Source organism: Triticum dicoccoides, chromosome 4B (assembly GCF_002162155.2).
Source record: "Triticum dicoccoides isolate Atlit2015 ecotype Zavitan chromosome 4B, WEW_v2.0, whole genome shotgun sequence".
Lineage (NCBI taxonomy): Eukaryota > Viridiplantae > Streptophyta > Magnoliopsida > Poales > Poaceae > Triticum > Triticum dicoccoides.
Genome location: NC_041387.1, coordinates 181705245 through 181723609, shown reverse-complemented (window position 1 = coordinate 181723609; position 18365 = coordinate 181705245). Strand labels below are relative to the sequence as shown.

Here is an 18365-nt window from a genome sequence, read left to right as displayed (position 1 = left end):
TCGCCCCTTCAGGCCGTAGAGCCGCGACCCGCGGTCCACTCCGCCGTCACCGCACGTCAACTTCCCGTGGTATGCACCACACCGCCTCCCTCGACGCGGGAACGCCACCGTCCACATTGGTCTTCGTCCTGCTATCGGGTTCCTCGCCTACTTCGAGCACCCTCGCCGCGCTCCTAACCAAGCCGCCGCCGCTGCCGTCAGGCCGCCACCATCACTCTTCTTCGGTTGACGCCGCTGCTACCCCGTAGCTGCCACCGCCCGTCCACCCCCTTCGTCTTCGTCCAGCACTAGCTCGTCGCCAGCGTCGTCCTCATCTACCCCGACCACTTCTTTTACTCCGACCACCGTTAGTGACATCGACCCCACGCCGATTGGCGCCACAACCATCCTCGAGTCTTCTTCTCTGCTGGCCCTCCGACTCCTCGACATGGCTACAACTCATGCAGGTTCCTCGTCTATGCATGCCCGGTACTGGCAACACCGATGCGTGCCTTCATCAACGATGTGTCCTTGGGCCTGGCAAGCCTGGTCGGCGCTTTGTCAACTTCCTCTTCGTCTATCTATGCATGCACAATGCTGGCAACACCGATGCATGCCTTCGTCCACGACGTGTCCTGGGGTTTGGCAAACCCAGCGCGACGCCTCGTCAACAACGTCTTCTTTCTGGTGCACCACTACTTTGACACCACTGCGCCCATGACGAACTTGGCGCCTCCTTGTGCCCGTGGATCCATGGCGACTTCCTCGAAACCGGCAACCCTGACTCGACATCGACCACGACGTTCTTCGGACGGCTACCTCGACCACGGCTACACCCATGCTCTCGGCTAGCTTGACAAACGGCACAAAGGACTACTGCCTTGCTTGAGCAACCTCGTGTGTTTCCACTCCAGACACGACTTCCGCGATGCATCGACCGTTACGACTGTGGGGAGGTGTCGGCTTGCCTTCGGATTCTTCTCCAGTCTCACCTTCTGTGTCGTCACCGTTGTGACTGCGAGGGGAAGTTGAGTATAATCACTAGACTGGAAACATATGATAGACTAGGAAAGCATTCTGACTTGTCTTGTACTCCAAGAAGATCATGTACTCCTATATGTATGTCCACGAAGCTCAAGCAATAAACAAATGATTCCACCAATCCCTCTCTATCCCTTCTAACTGGAGGGAGTAGAAATTTTGGGGTACTCATATTATCATGTTGATCTACCATTCATTGATTTAGGTACTTGATGTCTCAAATGTATCTATATTTTTTATTGTTTCATGCTATATTTATATCATTTTGGTGTAGTTTTAGCACCAATTTATATTATTTTTCTAGACTAACATATTAATTCAGTGTCCAATGTCAGTTGTTTTCTACTTTTTTGAACTTGTCATGAAAAACAATTTTATCGGACTCAAGACCATCCAGGAAAAAATCAGCGATAACATGAAGTCCATAAGCTTCCGAGGGAAACCGACATAGGCAAACTTCTTTTTTACATCTTCAACTTCAAACTTTTTCTATGTTTAATACCCACCATTGGAAGTCCCATGCTCAAATTTGGCTGCTTTTTGATTTAGTTTGCTATTTTTAAAGTATTAACTGATTTTTCGGCCATTAAAAGGGGCAAAACACTCTTCGGTTTCAAATAATGTGCAAACAAGCTTGGAAATGGATGAAACTTGGCATGGTGTCTTCATAGGACCCCTGTAGGGCGTGGTAAAAATTTCAGGGCGTTACAGGGAAAATTGGAATCACTTTGTGAACAAACTGAATACTCTCCTGGGAAGTATCAGGTTTAGAACGGATGCCACCGCCTTCCACAAACAAATTTTTTTACGTCATTAATTTCAAACTTTTTATATGTTTACTACACACCATTGGAAGTCTCGTGGTCAAAAGTGAACACTTTTGGGTTGATTTGCTATTTTTAAAGTATTAAATGATTTTCTAGCCATTAAAAAGGCAAAACGCTCTCCGGTTTCAAATAACGTGCAAATAAGCTCAGAAATTGATGAAACTTGACATGGTGTCTTCGTAGGACCCATGTAGAGCATGATAGAAATTTGAGAGCGTTACAGGGAAAACTGGATGCACTTCATGTACAAACTGAACACTCTCCGGCAAAGTATCAGGTTTCGAACAGATACCACCGGCTTCCACAGACAACTCTTTCTTTCATCATTTTAACTTCAGTTTTTTTCTATGTTTAATACTCCCTCCGTCCCAAAATGTAAGGCGCTTTTTAACACTATGATAGTGTCAAAAAGCGTCTTACATTTTGGGACGAAGGGAGTAGTACACACCATTGAAAGTCCCATGCTCAAATCAAGATATGTTTTGAGTTTGTTTGCTATTTCTAAAGCATCAATTGATTTTTCGGCCATTAAAAAGGGCTAAATGCTCTTCAGTTCCAAATAACGTGCAAACAAGTTCGGAAAAGGATGAAACTTGGCATGTTGTCTTCATAGGATCACTGTAGGGTTTGGTAAAAATTTGAGAGCGTTATGAACTTTTTTGATGCACTTCGTGTACAAGCTGAAACACTCTCCGGGGAAGTGTTAGAGTTTCAAAAGGAAACCACCGCGTACCACACATAACTCTATTTTGTTTTACACATTTCAACTTCAAAAAAATTATATATTTAAAACACACCATAAATTTTTAGACTAATCTGAGTTTACTAAATATGTTTTTTCAAGCATTTTTCTGACTTATATATATATCTGTGACGGCCGCTCTAGTGTACCCGCCACTGCTTACTTCTAGTAATTTTTGGAGAAATTGGCGCATGTCACCGAAATATTGTTGTGGCAGACAAACTTTCCGCCCGCCACTGGTGCATGACAAACCAGTGGCGGGTTTGAGTTTGTCGCTCGCCACTGCTGGTTTTATGATCCCATGGGTAAATTTGTAAAAAATTACCAGTGGCAGGTGGTTATTTTTGCCTGCCACTGCTATCCACATAGGAGTGGCCGATGCCACTTTTTACCCCCTGCCACTTTTTCAAAATAGCAGTGATGGGCACCTATCCTCGCCCGTCACTAATTTGAAGGGAAAATTTTGTTTTTGCCACTCTAGATTTTGTCAAATTTTTTAAGGCACTCTACATTTTGACATTTCACTTTTGCCACTCTTAGTTTTTGACAATTATCACAATTGCCATTCTATGGTAAAAGCAAAGTAATTTTATTTCATTTTTGCCACTCTTAGCTTTTGACAATTATCACAATTGCCACTTTAAATTTTTTGCTTTTGCCACGGGAAGGGCAATTGTGATAATTGTCAAAAACTAAGAGTGGCAAAACTGAAATGTCAAAATGTAGAGTGGCATAAGGAAAATTGGCAAAATCTAGAGTGACAAAAACAAAAATTTCCCAATTTGAACCCACCTAATTTTTTTTCTTCAGTAGTGGCTATTTGGTCAGCAAGGAGGAAGGCAATACATGAGGATATATTGCAAAGCCCATTATCAACCCATTGTTCATCAATAACTATATTGAAGAAATTAAAGTTGCCGAGAAAATTCACGATCCCTTGAATGTTGTATGGATGACACCTACTTGGGTGTTTCAGCCCTGGTGTATAGAGGCATATCTGACCCAACTCGGCTGAAGCAATTGCATGTCAAGAAGGCCTTTGCTTAGCAAAAGATTTCGTGCAACAGAAGATTCACATTTCCTCGGATTGCAAAGTTATAACTGATGATATCAAGAATGCGGTATGCGATTTCATGCAGCCATCACGATGGAGATCGGGCAGCGGTCTGATCCTTTTGAGAATGTCTTTTTACCCATAAGTGACGTGATAATAATTACGAAGCTCACGACATAGCTAAGTTCACGAGTTCTTTGAGTTTGGGACGCCATGTGTGGCTTGGAATTCGCTTCAATACCGTGTCTATTCCTGTAAACATTTCAGTCGATTAATAAAGCTTAGCGGTGCCACCTCAAAAAAAGTGTATGTGTGCACTGCCCCACCTTTTTCGTTGTCACCCCTCGAGTTAGGGTTTCTATTCCTCACGGTGCCCATTCCCATCTCCTGGCAGGACTAGTTCAAACTGATTAAGGGACGACCTAGTGTCGTTTCCTGGTCTTGGCTAGCTTACTCAGGTTCCCCATGGCCCGGTAGGTTGTTCTTCGGGCTAGGATAACCAATGGAGAAGGAAGCGTTTGGATCGGGAGGAGTCTCGAGCGATGTCGAAGCAATAATGAAAGAACTCGTTTCACGGAGGAGGACCAAGATGTTGTTGTAGAGCAGGAGGAAGCACATGTTGGATGACTTCATGCTTCACTTTGAATCAATAAAGTTCACCCTTTATCAAAAAACAACATGTTGGATGGCCATCGTCGGGTTCACACGGCTAAACCCTATAGCCAACCCTGGTACTACAAGAACATGCGGGTGGCCTAGGATCTTGTGCAGGATGTGAAGCCTTGCCCGCTGTCCGACAATCTGTATACGACTCAGTTTTCGTGTTGGGTGATTGGGAGAGTCATTGAAGAGGACCCCTGGACTTTTTGGGGAACATTGTTATTCTTGCACCTTAAGATGGCTTCATTTTTGGGGAGAGTCAAAAAAAAACGATGGCTTCACCAAACCCTAAAGGATGAAGTTAGATCTGTTAGAGATATGGATTCAAATACATGATCTTCCACATGGGTACACACCATTGCTGAAATCCTTGTAGGGAAAGCGGGGGAATTCGTTTCTGCAGAGCTGTTTCCAAGATTTCGAGGGCAACTTATTCAAGGTTAGAGTCAAGATTGATGTCAGGAAACCCCTAAAGAAAGTTGCATCTCTTGTTCATAATCCAAGTGCACAAGGAGCATGGTGTTGGCATATAGTAATATAAGTTGATAATCCTTGTCTCTATGAGTTGATCATCGAGCTTGAGTGGTTATCGCGTGTAGCCTGTAGTGAGGAATGATGGTGATTTACACACATGGCACGTGAATTATCAGAGAAGATGCATAATTTTGAGAGTGCCGAGATAATTTTTGAGCGAGGGACCACGAATGGTGAAGCTCATTCCTTACCTAGCTGTATGAGTCAGCTGGTTGGCTTCTTTGGCTTAACCACCCACCTGAGATGGTTTAAATTCCTGTAGCCATAAGAAACATTTAAATGCATGGAACAGGATGAGTTGTCAAAAAAAAAAAAAACTGATAAGTATGATATGGTAACCCAAAGGTCGAGTTCTTCCTGTAAGTTAGCTTCTGTTCTGGTCGAGTATTTACAGCTTTCCTACCATACTTGAAAACATTACAGTGTGCTCTCAACATTTCGTTCTCCAAGCAAGCTTCTGGGGTCTGGGGGTGCCAAGAACTAGGGCTGACTACATTCTGGCAACATGGATTGACGGATGTTACCCCACATCAAGTTGAGAATGCAGTTAGAAATAGATTTTGCGCATACTGGCTACAAACACCTGGATACTCAAAAGAATGCTTTAGAAATTCTCAGACTGGTTAAGATAGAGTATCATGCCCATTTACCCACGTACTGTATGTATCATGTGGCTCCAAGCCAAAATTTACTGCCAACCATAACAATGGTGGCTTCTATTCTCTCACTCTCCCCTTTTTATCTTTGCTTCCTTATTTGCTTATTATTCCAAAGTAGGTAAGTGGATAAAGATTCTGTTATGACCGGCATATACTACAGCCCAGGCAGTTAGGGCCTGGCCCAGTTAGCTTATCGTTATTAGGGGCTTAGCCCAGTTATCGTATTTGGAGATTATATAAACTCATGTAAGGACTCGTTTGAAGTGAAGCAGAAGCAATCATATTTGCTCGGCTTCCTGAAGTGAGCCGGGAGACCTAACCCTAGCCGCCGCGTCCTGCTCCCTCCCTCTGTCTCGCACACGTGACGACGGCGCCCCAACGCCGGCGACCTCGCCTTCCTCCTCGCCAAGCCCCCTTCCACCCCTACAACCTACGAGCTAGACCTGGTAGGATCCCACAGGATCCCACAGATCCTATCAATCTGGTATCAGGTGTTTCAGGCTCGATCATGGCCGTGCCACCGCCCACCCCCTCCCTCCCGCCGCCGATCGCCTCTTTGTCGCCGATGACCACCGCGGCCAGCACGCCGTCCCTGACCGGGCCGGTCTCCTCCGCCGCCTCGATGCCACCCGCGCCTGCCCCCGCCCCCGCCGTGCTCACCCCGGAGGAGACAACGGCGGCGCTCCGGGACCTGACTCAGGCGGTCCAGGGCATCCGCACCTTCCTCGCGGGGCACTATGGGCTGCAGCCGCCCGCCCCCGTCACCACCATCACGGGGCCGCAACAGCTCCCGTGGCAGCCGCCACCACCGGCGACCTCCGTCGCATCCATCATGCCGTTGCCGCAGCAGCAGCAGCCGTCGCCGCCACCGGCGATCTTGGGACCGGGCCTTCCGTCGACGGCGCCCGGGGTGCCCATCCACCAGGTCCGTTTCCCCCCGTCGCCATCTCCGCTACCGGCCTTGCTCGGCGGGTCCATCGAGCCGGTCTACACGATGGCCTCAGGACAGCCGCACGTGCTATCACCGTCGGCACCGCTCCCGACCATGCAGTTCGGCGGGTCCTCGGGTGCCGTGGGTCCCTAAGATGGTGTGGACGGCCCCTTTTCCATGGCGGTACTCTGCAGCCTACACACTCGGCGCCGTCGCCCTCGCTGTTCCGCGCGGATGACACAAACCCGCCCGTCGTCCACGCCCAGCCACCGCCGAGATTCTCCAAGCTGGAGTTCGCGACCTACGACGGCACCGTCGACCCCCTGAATTGGCTCAACCAATGTGACCAATTTTTCAGGGGGCAGCGCACTCTCGTGTCCGACCGCACCTGGATCGCCTCCTATCATCTACAAGGCGCCGCCTAGACGTGGTATTACGCCCTCGGGCAGGAAGAGGGCGGCATGCCACCATGGGAGCGTTTCCGCAATCTGTGCCTCTTGCGCTTCGGTCCGCCTATACGCGGGAGCCATCTGGCAGAGCTTGGGCGCCTTCGTTCCTCACCATAGTGCAAGACTTCGCCGACCGCTTCCAGGCACTGGCGTGCCACGCCCCCGGCGTTTCGGCTTGTCAGCGGGCTGAGCTCTTTGCGGGCAGCCTACCGGACCACATCTGCATCGACGTGGAGATGCGCGAGCCACAGGACCTCCAGACGGCCATGTACTACGCCCGCGCTTTCGAGCGCCGCGCAGTGGCCATCCAGCAGGCGTCACCGCCCCGGGCCGCTGGGCCGCCACCCTGGCCGGAAGTTCCCCCGCAGGGTCGGCCTGCTCAGGCTTCCGCGGCGCCCCTCGCCGCGACCGCGGCGTGCCCGTTCCGCCGGCTCACCCTGGCCGAGCAACTCGAGCGTCGCCGCCAAGGGTTGTGCTTCAACTGCGACGAGCCCTACGTGCCCGACCACGTCTGCCCGCGACTCTTCTACCTGGAGGTTGCGGACTACATTGAAGAGGACACCACCGCCGCTGGGCTCGGCGACCTGCCCGCCGCAGCTGACGCGGAGGTGTTTGGCGCCCGTTGATCACCTCGAGGAGTTCCGCAAGCGCTTCCCCGCCTTCCAGCTCGAGGACGAGCTGTTTGTGCAGGCGGGGAGAGATGTTATGACCGGCATATACTACAACCCAGGCAGTTAGGGGCCTGGCCCAGTTATCTTATCGTTATTAGGGGCTTAGCCCAGTTATCGTATTTGTAGATTATATAAACTCATGTAAGGACTCATTTGAAGTTAAGCAGAAGCAATCATATTTGCTCGGTTTCCTAAAGGGAGCAGGGAGACCTAACCCTAGCCGCCGCGTCCTGCTCCCTCCCTCTCTCTCGCACACGTGACGACGGCGCCCCAGCGCCGGCGACCTCGCCAAGCCCCCTTCCACCCCTACAACCTACCAGCTAGACCTGGTAGGATCCCACAGATCCTATCAGATTCACTCTGGCATGCCAATTGATATTTGTAGCAGGCATCCTCGCACTATCTGGTTAATCGCATGTCTTCAGGTTTCATTCGGAGTATTTATCATAAGAGTGTCCCAGTTTATACCTAAAACTCTATAGCAAAAAGAAAATGCTGAGAAAATACAAAAGTATCTTACAGCAACCAAATGGAAATTTCAGAATTTATACCAGGATTGTATGCTGAGTACTAGTTATTTAGTTCGCCAAATCTATACTTAGAAGAAAAGAAGGCATGTTATACTAAGGAATAATACAAACATAAGGTGCTTTTTAGCCCCATATTCCAGTTCCAGATGGGCTTCGCTACAAGAATACAGGGTTGTATTTTTCTAGTTCCTGAAACCATTCTATCATGAGATGGGGAAACAAGAAACAAACAGAGTACGTCGGATGATTTAAGGGCGGTAGAGAAAGGGGTTTATCGTCAGTACCTTCTCAAACCAAGTAGTACAAATTATTTCTGAAAAGACTGCAGACCTACGAGATGAGTGCTGCAACTCTCCTGAGTCCTGACATGATACATGCTATTATAGAAACCACGGTTAGTAAATCAAAAGCACATATCATTCACCTAGCAATAAAAACAGGTCAACTTGGGTGTGGCGCCAAATAAAATGACCATTTGTTATTTCAGCAGTTACTATTAACATGAAAATGAGCCTGATATAATCTCAACTTCACCTGACAAGCTAGAAGGATATTCACTCCACACAAACTTCTCTCTGAATCAGCTTACAGACACATCCCAAAACAAATGACTATGACTGCTAGGATCGAAATGTATACAAAAATAGTGGAATATCACTTGAGAGTTGATATAATGAAGCTTCTCTGTCCTTACAGCAATACAATTATCAAGAGATATACTACCTCCATCCCATATTAATTGACACTCAAACGGATGTATCTAGCACTGAAAGTCTGAAATACGTCGAGATACATCCGTTTGAGCGTCAATTAATATGGGACGGACGGAGTACATACTAATCTTGTAGGTCAACAGAAATGAAGCAATTCTGGCAGTAGTTAATTTGCTTGGTTGCATTATGGATTCCAGACATGAAGAGGAACGGATTTTTCATTCAAGTCAGATGAACTCAACACCATAATCAATTCATGAGGTCAGTTACACCATGGCAAGCTCAGTCGAAACCAAACTTGGGTTCTCCTGTTGTAGAGCGTACATCTTGTCGGTCATTCCTTCCTTCCGATAAGCTTCCAACAAGATGGAGTATGTCATGGCATCTGGTTCACACTGCATATGCTTCATGTGCCTGAAGACCCTCTCCATTTCCATCAGATCCTCCGCTTTCGCACATGCCGCAAGAACAGAGTTGTGAAAAGATGTATTTGCCGGTACATCGAGCCTCTCAGCAAGCTTTACCATGCCTACCACCTTGTGGAAAAGGGCTGCGTTGCTAAACCCATTTATGAGACAGCAGAAGGTCTTTGTATCCGGCTTCATCCCCTCTGAGCGCATCTGGTTAAATGTGTCCTCCATGTTTTTTGCATCACCTGCCTCAGCAAATGCCTCGATCACGTTGTTGTACGTAGCTGTCGTCCATGGAAACGCTAGCCTGCGCATGTATTCCATCACCGCAGACATCTTGTCATACATCCGCTTCTTCCCGTAAGCACCAATGAGAATGTTGAACGTCCGAGTCTCCGGCTCGATCCCATAACCTCGGAATTTCTCGTACCACTTCTCCATCAGCTCAACCTGGCCACTGTTCCCAAACAGGCTTAGGATAATGTTCATGGTCCAGACATCCGGTTTACTATTTGCACTTTCAAGCATCGCCGAGAGTAGCTTCTCCATATCGTCCAGCCTTCCTGCCCTGCAGTAGCCACTGAGAACAATGTTCTGCGTGACCGTGTTTGGTGCCACGGAGCGCTCGGCCATCTCTTTGTACATAGCATCGACGAGGTCGAACCTTGAGGCGTCGACGAAGGCCTTGATGAGGATGCTATAGGTGTAGACATCAGGCTGGCACAGCGGGGCGGCTTTCATGTATTCGAGAAGCTTGAGTGCCTCGTCTAGGAGGCCATTCCGGCAGTAGGCCCCGATCAAGGCTGTGTAAAGCTCAGGAGTTGGCCGGCATCCTTGCTGTTGCATCTCGGTGAAAAGGTGCTGTGCTAGAGAAGGCTGGCCTGATCTCCCCAGCAACAGGAGGAGTTTCATGTAGGTGCCCTCTTTGGGATAGTAGAAGGGTTGCTCCTTCAGCATCTCAAAGACCTACACATATCCATTCATTTTTTTGGAAATCAAATCAATTAATTCCTAAAATGGTGCGATGCAAAGTAAAAGGAAAATTTGATTGGTATAGCTGGTTGGTGACTGTATTACCTGAAGCGCCTCTCGCCAGTTCTTGGCGGCGATGCGGTCGGCGAGGGCTTCGGTGACGGTGCAGGCCCAGGCCTTGGCATCGGCGCGCGCGTCGAGCCTCTTCTGGACGTTCTTGATAGGGGTGCGAGCGCGGCCCCTCCTCCCGGACTGGGATTGGGACTCGGCCGCCGCCGGGAACTCCCCCGCCCTCCAGTGCCTCTGCCGCCCTCTCCCCTCCGGGTCTTCCCCCGCCTTCCAGTGCCTCTGGCGCCCTCTCCCTTCCGGGTCTTCCCCCTTGGACGGTGGAGGTGGGGGCGGGCGCTCCGTGGTCCGGGGTCTCCGGCGCTGCTGCGTGCCGGAGGAGGGGGAGGTGGTGGGAAATGGGAACTCGCCGGCCTTCCAGTGGCGGCGGCGAGTATTAGTGTCGGAGGTGTCAGCGGCGGCGGTGACCAGGCGGGGCCGGAAGGTGGCGTTGGTGGCGCCGGCTAGCGCCATGGAGGTGGAGTTGGCAGGCAATGCGGAGGCGAACACGATGAGAAGAAGGTAAGATAGAGCTAGTGAAGATAATTCCAAAAGAGACTAGTGACAAAAAAAGAAATTCGAATTCCTCATTTATTCTGAATCCAAGCAGTCTAGTGGCAAATGGATCCTTTCTAGTATTTGTACTCCCTCCGTTCCAAATTACTTGTCGCACGTATGAATATATATAGATGTATTTTATTTCTAGATACATCCATTTTAGCGACGAGTAATTTGAAACGGAGGAAATAGATAAAAACACGTTTCTTTGAAAATAAACATTTTATTTCTAAATCCTGAAAGACTTGTGACAGATAAACACCTGTCTTTGCAGGTACTGTACTACATTCACCGGGGTTTATTAGTCCCCTCGTATTTTGGGTCAAATTTTTAGATTTAACTAGCAAAATACTCCTAATTTATATGCAACGAAAATGATATCATTTGGATACTTCTTTCAAATAGGAATCTACCAATGTAATTTTGTAGCATATAACTTACATTTTGCTAATCAAATCTAAGGTTAAAGTTTAACACAAAATACGAAAGGGACTAATAAACCAAAACGGAGGTACTAGTAATCATTTCATCTCTGAAACAACCACGGAATCATTTTAACTTCAGAAGGATAGCCATCCTTATTGGTCACAAACAATGATCAAAGTCAAATGACAAGAATTCTTCCTTTACTTGATACATCACTCTCTATTCTAAGGATAAACTTTTTCAGATTCAGACATCAGAAACACACACTGACAACCACCCACGAGACATTTTTTTTCTCTTTCTTTGCTTTATACTCTTGGTGTGTACAATATGATAGTAGAGATAAGAGAAGTCTGTAGCTCATACCAGCAACCACACCAGCTGAGAGCCTTCCAGACCGTTTTACAAGTTACTAGTACTGTACATCCTTGAGCCGTCATACACACCACTGTACATTCCATTCCATGTATCAACAAATGCAAAAATCCCCGCTCCGAGGGGTGAAAAATAAAAATCGATCAATCTGTTACGTATTCAGAAGAATTCTCCACCATGTTGTTCCGCACGCAGGTATCTCTCTATCTTTACATCTCCAGAAGATGGCTTTACTTCTCTTCTTTACCTCATTTGGACGAAAATGGACGAGTCTTTGACCGAGGGGGCCTCTCCTCATGCTCAGGGGCATCACTCTTCTCGATGCTGTTCTTGCCCCTCAATGGCACGGTTTCAGTATTCTCAGATATCCGGTTCTGTCGTGGTCTTCTTTCCTGCAAATCCAGTCACTTGCATGTTCAACTTTTGTGATGATGCATATGTAGGCAATAAGCATCAAAGTCAAGCTAAACAATCCTCTCTAAGCCAAATGGAGTCGACAGAACAGGCATATAGGATAACCAAATAAGATGGCAAGTATACTCTACTGTGCAGTGACCAATTGATCATACAATGGATGAAAGTAGCAGGAAAATGAATGATTTCCAGGTAAACCAATAATCATATGTGAATGGTATTCTTTTGTGAATCAAACCTCTTGAGGTATGGTTTCGCTGGAATCCAACATCCGGACGACCTGATCCATCCTTGGTCTCTTCTCCGCATTCAGGTCGATACACCGCAGAGCTGTCAAAAGGGCACGTTTGAGCTCCTTTGTCGACGGTCTTCTCTCAAGGTGTGGATCCACCACTTCGTCAGAACGTCTGTTGGCGACCATCAATTTAAGCCAATCGACTAGGTTTACCTACACGTGAATAGCAATAGCAGTGTGTAAGAGAAGAGATGAAGACAACAATTAGGGATCTCAAACATAACAGAAGAAGATTTTGCAAGTATTACCTCACTTGGGGGGCGATCATAGTCAATTGGATCTCTACCTGTAATAACTTCCAATAAAAGAACCCCAAAGCTGTAGACATCACTCTTCTCATTCAAAAGCCCACTGTTAGCATACTCGGGCGCAACATAGCTGCACAATAAGAATAGAATTGTTAGAGTACGTAATGGGCCTAATGGGCCCATTAGTCTTAGGGTTAATTAGAGATAAGGGTCGCTTGCTTAGGGGTCAAGTAAGTCTTGCTTGGGAGTCAAGTAAACCTCTCTATATAAAGAGAGGAGATGTGTCAATCTAATCAAGCAAGAATTAAGAAGGAAATCCCTTCCCTCTTGCCCGGCCGTGGGCAAAAAGGCCCCCGGCCGGCCCTCTCGCGCCCTCCTTCTAGGAGCGCCATAACAATTTGGTATCAGCTAGCTTCGGTTCGATCATGTCTTCACCGCCGCCAAGCCTGTCTCTTCCGCTGCCTGTCACCTTGTCGCCTCCGGAGGCGACCACCACGACCGTCGCCCCGCTCCTGCCCGCGCCGGGATCCTCTGTCGCGCCCGCCCCCGCCGTCCTCACCAGGGAGGTGTCCGTGGTGCTGCGGGACCTAACCCAGACGGTCCAGGAGATCCACCTGTTCTTGGCCGGGTCCTACGGGCCGCACCCGGTTGCGCCGCCCATCGCCACCCCCGCGCCGCCGTGGCAGCCGCCGCACCAAGCTGCCTTCGCCGCGCTCGCCAGGCCGCTGCAGCTGCCATCCATCGCCACCACCGCCCAGCCCTGGCTGCAGTGGCAGCCGCCGCTCCTGGCGGCCTCCGCCGCGCCCGGCGCTCCGACGCAGCAGCCGTTGCCGCTGCCCGGCGTGACAGCGCAGCAGCCGCTGCAGCCACCGCCGGTCAGCTCCGCCGCCCAGTATGGATGCCCTACGACGGGAGTGCGACGACCTCGTTCCCATCAGCGCCGCCGCCATCCCAGGGCGTCCACATCCAGCAGATCAAGTCCCTGTCGTCGCCGTCACCGCTTCCGTCTTGGATCCCTACCCGCCACGTGTCGGCGGCGGTGAGGCTGCAGGCTGCTGCGCGCGGCCTCCTAGCGCGTCGGCGTGTGCGGGAGATGCGTGGTCTGCAGCTGCCGCTCCTCCAAGTTGCCCTTCGCTGCGCAAAGGACCTCGATCTCGTCCGCTGCGTCGGGGATCTTGGGCATGCGGTTTCCCCCACGGGCGGCTGGCACATTGTTTTCCCCGCGGGCAGCGACCTCAAAGTCTGCAACATCGGCGGTTGGGGGGGCACACCCCTCCTCGTCATTCTCAATCGCAAGCCCTCCACTCTTTCCTATGCGGTGCAGACCAACAGCCGTCCGGCGGGGAGAAGGCAGGGTGTCACCGACAGGAGCGCACTGCGTAGCACCACTGCTTTTCGCCGCCGACCACCGCGAGGGCGCCTCTGCTGGTCACTCTTGCGACCACTTCCAGGTGGCCATACACATGCACTCCTTTGGTCCAAGTGGTGTCCATGGGATCCAGGTGGCTGTACACGTGCACGTCCGACGTGCGGATGGTGTCCACTTTTTGTTAAAGGGTCCAAAATAAAGCGTCTCAGTCCATTTTAGGTTGAGAATAATAAAACAAGCCGAGATGTAAAAGGCTTGTTTTTAGGTGTTAGGTTTGTGTTGCGTCGAGTCATGGTTATAAGTTGGTTAGGCTGCAGCTCGAGGACAAGTTGCATGTCCAGGTGGGGTGTAGTGTTAGAGTACGTAATGGGCCTAATGGGCCCATTAGTCTTAGGGTTAATTAGAGATAAGGGTCGCTTGCTTAGGGGTCAAGTAAGTCTTGCTTGGGAGTCAAGTAAACCTCTCTATATAAAGAGAGGAGATGTATCAATCTAATCAAGCAAGAATTAAGAAGGAAATCCCTTCCCTCTTGTCCGGCCGTGGGCAAAAAGGCCCCCGGCCGGCCCTCTCGCGCCCTCCTTCTAGCAGCGCCATAACAAGAATAGTTATTGAGTGAAACTAATTGTTAGCATCCACAACTTATCTCTCGAATTATGATGGACAAATTTTGGAGGAAATGAAAAGAGAAACTGACTCATATATTCCATGGCATGAAAAACTTACCCAAAGGTACCCATAACTCGAGTAGCAATATGACTTTTACCAGCACCAAGCATCTTGGCCAAACCAAAGTCAGATATTTTGGCATTAAACTCATCGTCGATCAAGATATTGCTGGCCTTGATGTCACGATGCACAACCTTTGGTTCAAGTGCCTCATGTAAATATGCAAGGCTGCAGGCAAATGTGGAGTCTGTATCAAATTGATGTTTCGAAGAGCGCCAAGGCTATAGGTAAAATTAAGAACTGTATCTAATGACCGAACAGAACAGCACCATGTTATTAAAAAAAAAGAAGAGCGCCAGTTACTTGCAACGACAAAAAGAAGCACTAGTTATAGCCATTGTGATACAGTACCGACAAGGACTGGCTAAAAATTTGTGTAATCTCAACCTTTAGGGCATGTACAATGGTTGATAAGATAGTCTTATCTTAAGTTTTGCATGTAATTAGAGATGACAAAAAAACATGTTTACAATGGGTCATCTCTTAGCCTTATCTTCAATAATTAGTTGTTCCTAAAAACATGGTGAGACAAATTGTGCTAAGAGATCATCTCTTGTCTTCTCTTAAATAAGATAAGACAAGCCTTCTCTTATGATTTCTCTCTCCTCCACCTCATCATTTATCCTACGTGGCAGTCTTAAGATAGAACCATTGTACATGCCCTTACTGTAATCATATTTCAGGTCTGATCCAAATCCAAACTTGTTTCTGTTCACAACAGTATATACAATAATTTCTAGTGGCTAACAACTTGGTACGATAGTTAAACCCAGATGCCGTTACGACTGAAACATGTGCCAATGTGCATCAATCAGAATGATCATTTGTTAGCTCTTGCACACTATCGCGTGATGAACATACTTTTGGAAGTACAGAGATCCTAAGAAGAAGGGGAGCCTTGGCGCAGTGGTAAAGCTGCTGCCTTGTGACCATGAGGTCACGGGTTCAAGTCCTGGAAACAGCCTCTTGCAGAAATGTAGGGAAAGGCTGCGTACAATAGACCCAAAGAGGTCGGACCCTTCCCCAGACCCTGCGCAAGCGGGAGCTACATGCACTGGGGCTGCCCTCCACAGAGATCCTAAGAAAAGAATGAGTTTAATGAAGGAGCTACTCACGCCTTTGCAGTCCCCAGAAGAACTTTCATGCGAGCTAACCAAGTGAGAGAGCTGTACTGGGACAATTCTCCGTGGAGCCAGCTTTCAAGATTCCCGTTGTTAACAAACTCGTATACAAGCATCCTGGTTATGCAAACACATCAAGCAATTCATGTTATGACTTTCTTGTTTATTTGATGCTAAAACAATAGAAACATAACAGACCATGCTTTAGAGAAAAAATGGAAGAAGAAAAAACAATGAAGACATATTCTGACCTCTGGGTACCCTCAACACAATATCCCAAAAGCCGGACCAAATTCTTGTGGCGAACATTACCAATTGCCTCAACTTCCACTCTGAATTCCCGCTCAGCCTGCCCTCTGCACAAAGTCAAGCAATTCTTGTATGAGCAGAAAGGGGGTGACACAATAAACTTTCCAGCCAAAAAGTCAACACAATAAACTCATAGACAACCATTTCGTCACCGAAATATCGTAATAGGAAAACTCACAAATTGTTAAGGATTTTCTTGACAGCGACTGGGGTGCCATTTGATAATCTGCCACGATACACAACACCATATCCGCCCTCACCAATTACGTTGTCCTTTGCAAAATGGTCGGTTGCAACATCTAGATCTCTGAGAGTGAACCAATGGCCCCATCCAAGGTAAGAAAACTCAGGTAGTCCGTCCAACGGCGCAGAATCGGCAGTAGCATGTACAGAAGGCTGTTCACAGACAGAAACAGATTGAATTCCATCACAGCCATCAGTGTGAACTAAAGAACCTGAAAGATTGTTCTCTTCTCTATGCCTCGAATTGTCCTCCTGCGCCGATTGAACAGCATCTTTATCCGTTGATTCAACAGGCCCATTCTCAATGGCGAGTAGAAGCCCATCATGTACAACATAATCATTGGGTGAAAATTGGTCAGCCACCCTGACTTCTGTGATGTCTTTGAATGCAGAAGGTATCTGGGTCATGGGAAGCTCCTTGAATGCCCTTCGTGACCGTCTGATCCAGGTCTGGATGGTAAGGCATATCACAAGGATAAGAAGAATACCCAGGAGGGATGCTCCAACAGCGATCCCAATCACAACCCAAAGTTTAAGCCCAAAGACGATTGTTTTCTCATGAAGTGATTCTGTGAGCGTGGAGTTTGATGACATGTTGTGATCATCAAGCACCTGCATTCAAAGGATAAGAAGGTGTTAGTCACAGATGCAAAGAAACACTTGCCTATATTAACTTGATTTTGCCTGGTCTGTGGACACTTAATATCATCCGTTTCAAACTGTTTGCAGCTTTCCCACGGAGATAATAAACCTGCCCTAATATAAAAGAAATGGTGGAACTGTTTGCTGATTTGGGAATTAATGAGAAAGCTACATTGCAACCACCAAGCTGAAGACCACGCAAAGGTGGCGTGTCCCGCGTGCATTTAGACGGGAGGCAAACGCAAATTAAGTTTGCGCACGAATGTAGCTTCAGACCAGTATTACTTATGCAGAAAGAACAACACAGTGACATGTGGCCAAGATCAACAGAAGCGGACTGACGTGCCAACCACCATTCCCATACCTCCTAGAGCTTACTGGCTGTTGAGAATTAAGTACGTCCAATCCAAGAGCTACGGGCTTAAACAAGGAAAGCGGTATGAAGACACGAGGCCGATGCGTTTCACACTAGAGTAGAGAAATAAGTAGAAATTGAACATCAGGCCAACCCGCCCTTCGATTATGTATATACCACATATAGATGTAGCATCTCCCCACAGAAACAGAAAATTGGGCACGGTTGAGGGAACCGACAACGCAGCTAGCCGCACGCAAGCTAAGCAAAGCTAGAACAGAAGGGGCGCAAGATTACTACGTGCCTTAAGCTAGCATCCTAAATGCCAAAGTTAACTAAACTTATAAATCTGATGAAGAGCAACCTGGAGAGAAGAATGAAATAAAAAGTGTTTGTAGCCTGAAATCTGGGCGGCGAAATCGAATCAGCGCAAGCATTGGGGGTAATGGCGGAGGGAGGGAAAAGAGGAGCTCGGGGATGAGTGAGATCCAGTTATTAGCCGGCACGCTCGCATTCCGAGAAGAGGGGGTGAAGGGGAATTGGATGGATGGATGGATAGGGTACCTGGGATCCAGCGCAGCAGCGGGAGGAGGAAGAGGACGAAGCAATTGCAGTGTGGGGAGGGAATGTATGGGGAAGGAAGGAAGGAAGGAAGGAAGGGGATTTGGAGATGGAATTGGAAGGTGGTGGCGGCAGGAGAAGGGGAGTTGTCAGCGTGGTTGGTAGTGGACTGGCGAGGAGAGAGAGAGAGAGAGAGAGAGAGAGAGGAGTCCGTCAGTCGGTCGGGGCGGACGGGAGTGACGCGGAACAAAGCACCCCAGCCAAGCGAAGTCAGTGGTGAACGCAAAGTAAAGCACACGCACACGCTCCACCCTTCCTTCTTCACACCTCAAAGGAACGCCTCCCTCTAGTGCTCCAACCAATAAACTGGAATTAATAATTTTTTGTAAGAGCAACTCCAATGGGGCGACCCATTTCGTCGGGTCATCCGGACAAAAAAGTTGGCC

The 18365-nt window shown here is 48.4% G+C and overlaps 2 protein-coding genes across 3 annotated transcripts; both read right to left on the bottom strand.

The window, feature by feature from the left end:
- Window positions 1-8628: 8628 nt before the first annotated feature.
- On the bottom strand, window positions 8629-10807 carry LOC119295679 (pentatricopeptide repeat-containing protein At3g06430, chloroplastic-like). The gene is made up of 2 exons (XM_037574125.1): window positions 10278-10807; window positions 8629-10166 (listed from the first exon to the last, which is right to left on the bottom strand). The coding sequence occupies exons 1-2, from the start codon at window positions 10749-10751 to the stop codon at window positions 9057-9059; spliced, it is 1584 nt and encodes a 527-aa protein (XP_037430022.1). The 5' UTR covers window positions 10752-10807; the 3' UTR covers window positions 8629-9056.
- Window positions 10808-11430: 623 nt separating this feature from the next.
- On the bottom strand, window positions 11431-18155 carry LOC119295678 (probable receptor-like protein kinase At5g18500). Of its 2 annotated transcripts, none has more exons than XM_037574123.1 (8): window positions 17923-18155; window positions 16297-16973; window positions 16061-16165; window positions 15804-15926; window positions 14686-14856; window positions 12594-12723; window positions 12289-12498; window positions 11431-12028 (listed from the first exon to the last, which is right to left on the bottom strand). In XM_037574123.1, exons 2-8 carry the CDS (start codon window positions 16953-16955, stop codon window positions 11885-11887), a joined length of 1542 nt encoding a protein of 513 aa, XP_037430020.1. In that variant the 5' UTR covers window positions 16956-16973; window positions 17923-18155; the 3' UTR covers window positions 11431-11884. The 2 variants fall into 2 exon arrangements, with proteins under 2 accessions (XP_037430020.1, XP_037430021.1); XM_037574124.1 differs by lacking the exon at window positions 17923-18155 and adding an exon at window positions 17723-17873.
- Between the last annotated feature and the right edge of the window lie 210 nt (window positions 18156-18365).

Excerpts from the sequence above, each read along its gene's own strand:
- LOC119295679 (XM_037574125.1), bottom strand. The coding sequence starts at position 10,751 with ATGGCGCTAGCCGGCGCCACCAACGCCACCTTCCGGCCCCGCCTGGTC. Across the intron at positions 10,167-10,277 it reads ACTGGCGAGAGGCGCTTCAG|GTCTTTGAGATGCTGAAGGA; the intron begins GTAATACAGTCA and ends GGATATGTGTAG.
- LOC119295678 (XM_037574123.1), bottom strand. The coding sequence starts at position 16,955 with ATGTCATCAAACTCCACGCTCACAGAATCACTTCATGAGAAAACAATC. Across the intron at positions 16,166-16,296 it reads AAGAAAATCCTTAACAATTT|AGGGCAGGCTGAGCGGGAAT; the intron begins GTGAGTTTTCCT and ends GACTTTGTGCAG. Across the intron at positions 12,029-12,288 it reads GCGAAACCATACCTCAAGAG|GAAAGAAGACCACGACAGAA; the intron begins GTTTGATTCACA and ends CTGGATTTGCAG.